The sequence below is a fragment of the Larimichthys crocea genome, chromosome III (assembly GCF_000972845.2).
Source record: "Larimichthys crocea isolate SSNF chromosome III, L_crocea_2.0, whole genome shotgun sequence".
In the NCBI taxonomy this organism is placed as follows: Eukaryota; Metazoa; Chordata; class Actinopteri; family Sciaenidae; genus Larimichthys; species Larimichthys crocea.
The window spans coordinates 31,486,521-31,498,680 of record NC_040013.1 but is presented as its reverse complement, the minus strand read 5'-3'; the positions used below and the strand labels follow the sequence as shown (position 1 = coordinate 31,498,680).

At 42.4% G+C, this 12,160-nt stretch overlaps 1 protein-coding gene across 1 annotated transcript; it reads right to left on the bottom strand.

Moving 5' to 3' along the window:
• Positions 1 to 7,819: 7,819 nt before the first annotated feature.
• Positions 7,820 to 10,752, bottom strand: atoh1a (atonal bHLH transcription factor 1a). The gene is made up of 2 exons (XM_010731259.3): positions 9,815 to 10,752; positions 7,820 to 9,510 (listed from the first exon to the last, which is right to left on the bottom strand). The coding sequence occupies exons 1-2, from the start codon at positions 10,083 to 10,085 to the stop codon at positions 8,666 to 8,668; spliced, it is 1,116 nt and encodes a 371-aa protein (XP_010729561.3). The 5' UTR covers positions 10,086 to 10,752; the 3' UTR covers positions 7,820 to 8,665.
• Positions 10,753 to 12,160: the final 1,408 nt, after the last annotated feature.

Here is a 12,160-nt window from a genome sequence, read left to right as displayed (position 1 = left end):
AGAGCCCAGAAGGAGCTCATTCTCTATGTGATCGTGTGCATATGTCTGTGTGTGTGTGTGTGTGTGTGTGTGTGTTTGTCCCTGTAAAGGCACTTGTGCCATTCTCCATCTAAACTCCTGTGTCACTCTTAGTCACCAAAATCTCAATTGCTCGCTTTTCAGAGCAGTGAAATGGCTCTCCACAACCCCATTGTGGTCTGCCTCCTTCCTGGATCGTCGGCTGAATGGACAGATTGAAAAGAGGGGATTGAAAACGATAGGACATGTATCTCTAATTGGTAAGATGGAAGCAAAGATGTGCATGTGCAGGTATGTTTGAGCATGCACCAACACCAGTGTGTGTATGTGCACCTGAGAGAGGGAGACAGGCAAGGTGAGGGGGTGCGCTGTCGCTGTCTGCTCTGTGTTGGGTGAGTGAGGGAGGAAGGCTGTAAGCGATACCCTTGTCTGTTCCCTACTTGCCCCACTCTGAGGCTGCTCCACCCTGGCCAGCCCGGGAAAGAGTGGGGGTCCCCTGGGAACTGGACAGGACAGGGAGGGAGAGGGGGGGCAGCATGGAGGCCAGGCTTTCAGCCACTATGAAAAGGAGCGGAATCAAATACAAGCAAAATCTCCTTCAATATACTGTATCCCTCACCTGAGTAGGGCAGCTAGCTGAAAGGAGATCCGCAGGGGCAACTGTACAATGGGCTCAGGGAGGACAAGAGAGGAGAGGAGATGTAGTTAACTTAACAGGTGAGTGGGGGCAAAAATAGCAAGAAAGGAAAGGAAGGAGACCCATCTTCAGCTACCTGCAACACATTTCAGTTATTTAGATGTTCTGCTCTGACCTTTGCACTGACATGAAGGCCAAACAACCACTGGTGGGTGCTAAAGAATTACATATTTGTGTTGTTGTGGAGGTTGAACATCAATCGTCATCTTCATCATCATCATCATCACCATCATCATCATCATTATCATCACTCTGTGCTGACTGTGCCATAGTTTTCCTATGGAGGGCACAGAGATGCTCAACTTGAAATGCTACCCTTGGCAGGGCCCACTGCTTGAAATTGCCTTGAGCACTGCATTCATAGTTCAACTTTGACCTCAGTTGCTTTTGACATTTCAAAATCAGTGAGGTAATATAGCTGTATGTTATGTAGCAGAGCAGTGACAGGCAAACAGGAGATGTAGAGATGAGAGAGTGATGGAAGAAATTTACTTGAAAACATTAAAAACATACCATGATCTCTCCAGGAAAGTTAGCACGGTCGCTCAAACGTATAGTTCGCAAACTTGCTGAAGCGGCATGGCATGCATGCTAGCAATGCCATTCAGTGCCAGAGCGCATGCGTTATATGACAAGCTATGTAACCAGAAAACATTCAGCTTAGCAACAGTGAATTCCATCATGTTGTACCATAGAAATTCATGTTTGTTTTGTTGCAGTTTTGCTGACCACACTGCCCTTTGCCTCTGCAAACACCTTACTTCACAGTGTACTCCCTGGTTTTGATCTTCTTGTTCTTGGCCTTGTTTCTGCTAAGAGTTTTCTTCCACATTAGTGTGTGTTCATGTACTTTTGCAAGCAAGTGTGCAAGACTATTCCAATTGTCCAAGCCAAAGCTCAATGGGTTTGATGTGAAGTGTACCCACATTTAAGAAAAAGACTGCTAGGAGACAGTATTTCTTTCAAACAAACCTGGGTAGAATCAGGTGATGTATATATAATGGCTTTTTCCCCCCTGGTGCATTCTTTTAGTGTTTGGGTGCCTTTTTTCACCACATTGATTTATGGTCTTTAACATCTAGAGAGTGAGATGTTTATAAGTGATAACTTACCACATAATCCTTCACATTTCTTTGTCATCTTTCATCATTATTAATTAATCAATTCTACCTTTTTATGCCAGTACCTGATATGATACTGAAACAGAGTTTGGTCACACATGGCTCATGTTCATGTACATACACATGTACACGTAAATCTGGCAGATTGCCAACGGAGGTTACACGTGGTGAAAATGACACGTGGTGTCAAGTGAGTGAGGAAGGTGTGTAGATGGTAAACAGACATGCACATATATATAAGAACAACCTTCCTCCCTGCACTCTCGCCCTCTCACACACCTCTCATGTTCCAAGGTGTGAAAAAGATGGAAAAGCACCTCCAGCCAAATCACTTCCGAAGCTTCCAGAGGTTTCTTTTCATGTGTGCAGAGTCAGTCAGAGTGAAGGTCTCTTCCTCAGCTGAAGAGGACCGGCCGCACGCTCTCGGTAACCCGACCCTGCTGGAAGTCATACTGTGTCAAAGGGAGTAAATAGCCTTGCAGTTGAGGTGTTTCCTATTGGGAAGTAAAACCACACACACACACAGTGCAGTTGAGGTAAATCAAAGTGAAAGCCCTGACCAGAACAGAAGGCAATGATAGGATATGAGCTATTTAAAGGTGTACAGGGTAAAATCAGAGTAAAAAGGGTACCGATGACACACACAGTGAATGAAGTGCACACACAGATTCATAACGCATGCACCCACATCAAACCTTTACATCCTCGAACATGCAAATCTACCAAACACACTCACACACACACACAAACACACACAAAGCCATGTAACTGATTCCACAGGAGCATTGAGCACTGTGGATAATTGGTAGCACCATTGTGCTGCTCTTCAATGGACTGGTTACCCAAGAAGCCTCATGTTCGTGTTCATGTACATTTGCTTTGAAGGTGGCGGACACAAAAAGCTGAACCCTGCCCAGAACAAAGCCCTGGGAGACCCTGCTTCACCCATAGACGTCTTTCATGGAGAGAACCACAGAGATAAATGATCTTCTTCCTTGTGTCAGTGTGTATGTGCTGTGTGTGTGTGACAGTGCCAGTGTGTGTATGCGCAGGTGGACATGCTTACAGAATGGACTGCCTATCATCATAGAAACCACAGGATGTATTATGTCAAAATAGTTTAACACCTCCTCTTTAGAGGATGTAAAGGATCCAACTTTGGGTCCTTTTCAAAAGGGTAAAGGTGTCTGTCTTGCATATATGTCAAATATTTTAAATTATGTCAGTAATTTTATTATTATATTCATATTGCAGAGGACTTACTGTCATGACCTGAGCTTGTGTTGTTGGCTGTCGCATATATAGCTCCATCTGATATATAAAAGTCATTGATTACCCTCTGGTATTTTACTTGCTCTCTGCAGCAGAATTGTCATAAACAATGATAATCTCTCATTTTTACAGCAGTCTTAGGTTGGGGAAAAGATCACACACACACACACACACACACACACACACACACACACTGTTGATCCCCTTGTGTTAATGCAACTTTTTTTTTTTATTTCCACGTGTTGAATTCTTGAAACTTACATTCAACTTCAAACAACTCTAGTATATCTAGTCAACAGCAAAACATATTTGCGACACCGATGCGAGTCTATTGTGAAGGTAATGAGCAATATGTTTGATTGAAGTAGTGGTTCCCTATCTGTGGGGCATAAAGCCACTGCAGGTGGAGCATAGATGACTCAAGGCAAAATATGATTGAGTGATCAGATGAATGAATATAACTTAAGTATGGAAAATAAACACTTTTTTATGCTATCCTGCTGACCTGTATTTTAATGAAACTAAACTTGGAGCCTTTTATTTTATTAGTTTCTTCATTGTTGTGTTGTGGGGGTTGTGTGGATGGGCCTTTTTCGGGTTCTGAAGTTGGGCATGTCAGAAAGCATTTGAGAACTACTGGGTTGTAGTGATAAAGAAAATAGACTGATGAACTGTGACAGTAATTACATGTTTTGAGCTGGACATGTCTGACTCACGTGTGTCCTGGTCAAGGCCTCAGCTAAAATTGTCAACACTGACTGCCTCTGGGTGCTGCATTAGGGCAGATAAACTGTAATTAAATTGCTTGATTCGCATATAAAACGCAGCCTCTTGTGACTGTATGAGTACTTTGTTTTTGATAATGACTTCTTGAGTGATCTTTTCAAACGTACTCATGCAAGACTTGGGTTTCTTTGCGTTTGAGGGCAACTTTTAATCATAGCATTACCTGTATGATTGTAATTTTTAATTGTGTGTTTTACTGTAAACCAAATTCATTTTACAGGACAGTACAGTTTAAAATGAATAATTTATTGGTTATACTCAAACTATTTTTACATAGATGAGTTGCATTTTTGTCAAATATCCAAAAATATTTCCAGAAAAAGATATTTTTATTAGAACATAAGTTTTGCATTACCATAAACCATTGTTTAGCATAAACAAACATTGAGACCTGTGCTCATCTAATTTAGATTTGGCTTTCATTATCTACACTACTTCTGCTTTCCCTGTAATAACAGGGACACTATGCCAACAGTACACAAAAGATAACTTTGCAGACACACGCTAAATGCTACAATTTGTGTGACTGTGTGTAACAGTGCTACAAAGGAAACTCATTAATAATTAATAGCATCACTGAGTTGGAGCCTGCAATGCAACAGGTGCTCATTGCATCACAGCTGCATTGTGTATGTGTTTGTGTGATCACTACAGGTTACGCTACAGTACATGATAATAGGGCTGCGGTGGCTAATGAGACGTGAGAGCTTCAGGGTAACTTAGGGGTAAAGTTATACAAAGGGGTAGTTATAACTGTCAATTCACGGTTGGTTGATGTACTCGCTGATCTAAACATGAATCAAGTGATCAATCTATACTATATATGTCTGTCTGTCTGTTTGTCTGTCTGTCTGTCTGTCTGTCTGTCTGTCTATCTATCTATCTATCTATCTATCTATCTATCTATCTATCTATCTATCTATCTATCTATCTATCTATCTGTCTATCTGTCTCTTGCTTACTCCCTGTAACTACCCATCATGCCCCCTGTTGCTGTTGTCTGTACTCTCTCTTTTTCCCTCCCTCTCACTTATTATTCTGTCTCTCTCTGCCCATGGTGTCCTCACTCGCCACCCTCTCCCGCTCTCTCTCTGGGACAGCAGATGGAGACTATGGCCCAGTTCTGCCTTTTGTTCTGGGTCCCCAGAGAGACCCGTGGCTTTTTGGACAGCACACTGCTCCGGCTCCCCATATCTCATACAAAATGCAAGTGCCTTTCTTTTCATTAAAAAAAAAAAGAAAAAAAAGGAAGCTGTGGAATGCACATATTCTGAATATATATTTATTGAAATGACTTTAGAGTTATAAAACATATTGAATATTTTCACTCATCACCTCTTGACTGCACTGGAACTTTCTGTATGTGTGATTTCTGCACAGAATCTACATTTATGGATGATAATATTAGTTATTTTAGCACATATGGTTTGGAGTCTACTTCTGCAAAGAACATGCTGCCAATCCAGTTTATGGTTGAACATATGCATTTACTTTATATTTTGCTTGATGTCCTTAAACCTATTTTATTTGCCACAACAAGGAGTTGAAGATATGATTCCTCTTGATAGTTCTGAGTCTGCCACTTTTGTTTAGGCATCACAGCTTGGGATGTCTAAGAACATTTGTCCAAATAAAGCTAAAACAAGACTGTGAGAGAGACAACAAGGAAACCTCTGTGAGAGTGAAGACAAAAAAAGTGACTTTTTCCTTTTCTTTGCTCACAACAGCATCCACACGCGCCACTTTGTCTCGGGTTTTCCCTACCTCCACTCTGTTGTTATTTTAATAACGTCTATCCATAAATAATTAATGTGCGTGAAACCTCAACCTGATCCCACCTGTTGAAGATAAGCTTTTTTTTTTTTTTTTAACTCCAATTTTCTATATGCACCGCAACCGATCAAATAAATAAAGTTCGTTAGTGGTCGTTTGTGTAACACGGTTCACTGACGTAAAAACAGATAAGGATATTGCATTAACAGTTGTGGTCAACAGTGGATTTTCCGTGGTTACCGTGCTTTACATATTTGCGAATGCCTTAAAAAAAAAGACAATAACAAATGTTTTCGTTTATATTTAAAACGTCCAGAAAAAGCGCTGGTGCTCTTTCTTGTGCAGAATGCATGCATATCGCAATCTATTTTTAAAATCTTACTTTAGCCTGCTTTTGACATCAGGAAAATAAACCTGATCACAGATAAAAACGTATAGTTCAGTAGTAATTACTCAGCCAATATATATAGTATATATAATATATATATATATATATATAGATATATATATAGATAAAGACTGCTATGGAATCGCGATGATTATTTTCGGGCGTATTTTACAACAAAGAAAAAGTCACTTTGCAGTTTCTACAGCCTCCCTTTAAAATGTTTACTGACACTTGATCTCCTGTCACCGCAACACGAACTCGCTGCAGATGGCCGTCTGATCATACTCAGATACAGTTCTACCTGCATAAATTCTGTTAATAATTTAACACAGCATCCTCATTATATTTCCCTTTATTCCATGCCTTCAAGAGGCGAGCAAAGGGGCACGGTTCGTGATTGGCTGAAAGCAGTGGGTGGGAGACAGAGCAGTGACAGGTAGCAAACAGGTAGTTCGGTTTCATAAATTATTTCTAAGGAAGGTATTTTGTTTTGTTGTTTTTTTTTTCTTCTTGGTACCACGCCCCGTTGTCCGCCAGGCTTTTGAAACTTTGTGGATGACTCACAAATAAGTTGGAGAAAAGGAGGAAAAAAAGAAAAAACTCACTTCAGCCTGTGTCACGCAGCAGGACAGGTTGTCAGAGCCAGTGTGAGCGTGGTGCGTGCGTCCACGTGCGCGTGTTTGTTTGAGGTGATGGAGAGAGAGAAAGAAAGAGAAGAGGAGGTGTACTGACGTGTGTGTGTGTGTCTCTGTGTGTGTGTGTGTGTGTGTGCAGGTCTTTCTTTATTTGGGAAAGTGTGTTCCCTCTCGAGTCAGGTCCTCGGGGACACGGTGGGGACCCGCGAGCGCTCACCAGCTGACAGCGCGTGCTTCATTGAGGCCATCCAACACCTCGGCCCACGAGCCTTCCAACAATAGGCTGAAATTAATGCACACTCCCCATTACCAAATCTGGTATTCACCAAATGGACGACATGGCAACAGTTCAGGAAAGAAAAAAAAAAACTTTTCGCCGAGTGTGAAGAAGATAGTTGCAAGAAAACAACCTTTAATTTAATGCAGCTTTTTTCTCTCTCGAAGTTGCCACGAACACTTTAGTTTGCAACATTTAATCACACCACTGAAGGCGAGGGGGCGCGTGCACCTGCAGCATATGGCGAACGAGCGCGTGTTGGACACGTTTCGCGTCGCTGTTAGTTTACGATGAATTACATAGGAGGAGATCAAGTGTTGAAGGTTTCTTTTAATTAAATGGAAACGCATGTTTATGTGGTTAAAGTACACCCGGCAGACAATCAACTTAACTTATCAAAATCATTTTATATATTCATGAAGGTTACTGCATTTTAGATTTCGTTACATTTCTATGTTCTGTTACTAAAATTGACTAATAAAATATGTATTAATTTATCATTAATCTAGCAAATAATAAATCTCAATAAATGTTTAACTATTTATATGTGTGTTATTATAATAGATCGTCTAATAACATATTATTATTACTATTATTATCATTAATATTGCTATTATTAATAGTTAATATTGCAGTAGTCGTGGTATTGTTGTTGTTTTTAATAATATTATTGTATTTGGAAAAGATTTAGCTGGGAAGGGTTAGGGTTAGTAATAAATGTATTTTCAAAGCAATATTTTATTGCGTGGGAACAACAGAGACAAAAAAACATTATATTTTCGTTTGCTTTTTTATTTCCAAAATCAAATTAAAATAACAATAAATGGCAAAAAAATCGTAGCTTTTCTTTCCAGTAAATTCAACTATGGAGTTATAAAAAAAACAAAAAACAAATCAAATGAAAAATATCAGAAATAAATACATGTCAATTAATCTCATCCAGTGAAAGCAAAAGACACACAAGTCCATGTGAAGATACAAAAGAAAATACAAAAAGAAGGCAGCGATGATGGCTACATTAAATAGGCTATTCGTATGGAGTTGGCAGTACTACACTAGCAAACAAAGCAAAACAAAAACATCTTATGGTTTGGAAACAAAAGTCGCATTTCTCAAGCCTCTGGCTCGTATAATTTTAAAGTGCACATCATGAACTTTTGAAGTTGCAAAACGAAATACATTATACATACAAATTAACAAATAAAAACATAAATCACAACAACAACAAAAATCATATTACACCTACAAAAAACGTTTTTGTTTTTTTTACATTATCAAATATAAGCAATTATCCATAAAGTTTTGATTTTGAGGAAGACAGATTTCTTTTTTTTCTTTTTTTTTGGTCGGAGTGACGTGGGAGATACCCATGGCAGTGCTGCGCGCGACATGGCAGAGGGGTCTTCCAGCCACGTCTCCATGGAAACTGGAAATTATAGGCTATACATCTATTGGCAGAACCGAATTAGGCCTATCTCACATAAAAAATAATCTTTAGACTATGTCACAAGTTTGATAAAATAGAATTATTGGTAAAAATTGAACATGACTTTTTTTTTGTGTGAAGAAGAAGCAAATATTGATAATATCTTAAAAATGCATTTTTTTGTTAGCAACAGATGATTGACACGGTTTTACGGGCATTACTTTGTTGTAGGCTGTGGTGAACCTTTAATATAGTCTGTTATTTGCAATCATTCAGAAAGAAACTGTGTGGTGATGATGGTGGTGGTGGCTGCGTAGCTTCAGTTCTGAAAGGTCATCTTCTTCACTTGAGTGGAGCTCCATCGCTATTTCATCCGAGTCACTGAAGTGGGAGTGTGGGGAAAACTCTCCGTCGCTGCGGGGAGACTCTTTCCTTCCACCTCCGACCGGTGCGAGCGAGTTGCCTGCCCGAGTGGAGGATGAAGGAGAGGGCGAACACATCGCTTCTTCAACCATGGCGGAAAACGCACCGTCGTCAAAGGAGGAGCGGAAAGGCATCCCGCTGATGTGGACAGGTAAGCTGCTACCTGAGACGGGCACAGCCGCCGTCCTACAGGTTGTAGGGGATGGGGAAGCCCTGTCCTTCGCCCCGTCAAAACCAACGGCGGTAGACAGCATAATGTCACACTTTGGCGAGTTGTTGTTATTGTTTGAGACGTCGTTATTGCTGTTGTTGGATGAGGAGCTCGGACCTTGGAGCAGATCAGCCAGAGCGTTGATGTAAATCTGCGCCATCTGTAAAGTTTCATATTTGGAGAGCTTCTTGTCGTTGTCCAACGCCGGGATGACGCTGCGCAGCTCGTCAAACGCGTGGTTAAGCCCGTGCATCCGCCTCCTCTCGCGCGCGTTGGCGGCCACGCGCCTCTGCTTCTGGACCCCGTTGGTGGGTTTGCTGGATGGGGCTCTCTGTCTCGTGGATGCGTCCTCGTCGGAACCGGTGAACGTGCCTTTAAGACGGCACAGGTCCCTGACTTTGAGCGAAGAAGAGGAGGGGCTCTTGGCAGCTTTTCTGTAGCTGGGAGGGCTGGGGTGACCCGAGGACTCCGGGGAGCCACTCTCTGAAAAATTGAAAATAAAAATAAAGTTAGTGCACTGGTCTGCATTGACGACAACCTATAACACATGCACATGATCTTGTCTTATGACTATTTTAAGCTGTCACACAAGCGTATTATAAATAATATGAAATAAACTTAAGCTCTCTACAGGAAAGTTCCTTCATAGTTAGCAGGAACATTTGAGACCTTCAGCGCATGGAAAGGGGCTAAAATCCTAGTTGCCTGTTGCACGTGCTATTTCCCTGCAGGTGACGCTGATGTCAAATGTCCAATTTTTTTTCAATCTACAAGTTGCATGTCTCACCGTTGTAGGAGCCGGTGCTCGGGCAGGGCGAGTGCCGCAGGTAGTCGGGTGAAGTGGCGTGTGCCGCGCAGGTGCCAGAAGGCTGCACCAGAGCCAGCCAGGCGCGTGGGTCACTGCCGCTGTCCACGAGCGTCAGTCCAGGTTCGTAGCGGGACTCCTCGAGCTGCTGCTCCCCTCCCCTCTCCAACACTCTCGGGCTCTGCTGCCGGGAGTCGAGGACAACCGCCTCCCGTGCTCCTTTGCTCCAGTCTTCCACACTTCGGACATCCATGTTTCCAAAAAGAAAAACCCCCCAAAAAGGTAGGCAAAGTTAAACCGAACAACGATATTAGAAAAAAAAAAAGTTGTTCTTGGAGGCACGCACTACTACGTTGTCTCACTGTGTGAATATGCGTGTCGCGTGCGGGACTCCTTCTCTGGTGTCTCAAGGCGCGGCGTCGGTTTAAAAAGCGGCACGCGTCTGGGAGCCCCCCTCCTCGCGCTGGTCGCGTGTTGACGTCCAATGAGAAGTCTCGGTAAAGCCCGAGAGAGGTGATTATGGCCCCCCGAAGCCGGACTGTTTATGATAACGTTACAATTTAAGGAGTGTTTAACGCAAGGGAGGTAAGGGGAACCTCCCACAGGACGCACGTGCATGGGGTGGTGACGGGTTTAGGTAAGGAGCGTGGACAACGTGAAGCGTGCGCATCAAGGACAGAATTCCTACCTGTCCATGTGTCTGACATTACAGAAATGGGGAGGGGGAAGGAAGAGAGAGAGGGACCAGAAAAGGTTGAAAAGGGTTAATTTGCCTCAACTGTTGAAACTGTTTCCAGTGTTTCCAGTCCTGTTATCATGGGTGCAAAGGTTGCATTTCAGATTATGTCCCATTGGCAGCTGATCAGTTCAACCACCGCTTATGTTCATGACAACACAGACTGTGGTGCATCACAGTCACAAACAGGTGAGGCTGCTGCAGGAAAAGAATTTAGGAACATATTTTCTTTCCCTAAACAAACTTATATGCATTTCAAACTTACAAAAAGTGACACAAATGCAAGAAGTTGTAGAAATTAGTTGTAGAAAGTTGAGGGGGAAAAAAAAACTTTGGGCTGAGTAAAACCTGATCAAAAGTCAGCTGGAGAAAAAAAAAAGATGGCAAAAAAAAAAAAAAAAAAATGTTGCGGCTCCTGGGGCTCGCGCGCTCATTGTCAATTCATTCATTCTAAGATCATCTCCAGTTTCCATTTTTCTTTTGTAGCGGGTTTAAAACCTTTTGATCCAGCTCTCGGAACGCCCTGTCGGTAAAAAGGGCTTCACAGGGAACGGAAACATGAGCAGGGGTCTCGCGCTCAGCACCGTTTCCGTACTGACACGAGCTAGATGTGCAGGGCGCACGATCGCAACTAGAAGCAGTGGAGGAGAAAGTGCATGCGCGCACACACAGACATCAACTGTGACAAAAGAACTGATCTTATTTCTAATACTCACATTGGAATTGTATTTTTCACTCTAATATGAGCCGTGATCACAAATTGTGTGTGGCTGCAGGGAAAATCAACTTTGGACAAATTATAGCTGTTAAGGGAAGCACCTGCAGTCTATTGATCAAAGCAGCCATGCTTACTGAGATGCAAACTTTAGGTCTAACCTGGCAAATGAACAATGGACTAATTGCTGGGTGGAAATTGGGTATTTAACCTAATTGCCACAGTCGATTTAGGATGACTAAGCATATGCGAAATACAGTAAGCCAATGTATAAGGCACAGTGATCAAGGGGAGCAATGTGGACTACACTCAGTCCCAGGTTTGTTACATTATAACATCGAATAATCACAAATTGCAGGCTTAACAAAAACGGCATTATAAACAGTCTATGACCATAACAACATCACAACTTTGACATGAAAGTCAAAAACTAAATCTAACTATCTAAGAATATGTTTTCTTGGTGCATGATCTGAAAAGAAGAGCCTTTTTTTAAACTCTGAGAGTTGTGGATTGTGGGACAAAACGCAATTTAGAAAATCCCATAATTTAAGAGATAACCCGACATCAATCTTTTCTATTTTTTATTCATGTATTCATCATGGGGACGTCTTGTGGGCTAGAGGTCTGGCGCCGAAGGTTCGCCCCCTCTTCCCACCTACAAGTCCCCCCCCCCATCCAACGGGCCGGGCCGGGCTCCTGAAGCTACCGACAGGTTGGATATTGTAGCTGGCGATTATTAAAGTGTCGCAGCCACAATGGAGACTCTATGTTCCATTGGTCACGCCTGGGGGGCTCCTCCAGGGAGAGAGAGAGAGAGAGAGAGAGGGCAGGGGGGGGGGGGGGGGGGGGGGGGACTGCCATTCCCAATGGGCGA

Bases quoted from the DNA above. Each gene is read 5' to 3' on its own strand.
- atoh1a (XM_010731259.3), bottom strand. From the start codon at position 10,085: ATGGATGTCCGAAGTGTGGAAGACTGGAGCAAAGGAGCACGGGAGGCG. The intron at 9,511-9,814 runs GTGAGACATGCA...TCAATTTTTCAG, and splicing joins GAGCACCGGCTCCTACAACG to AGAGTGGCTCCCCGGAGTCC.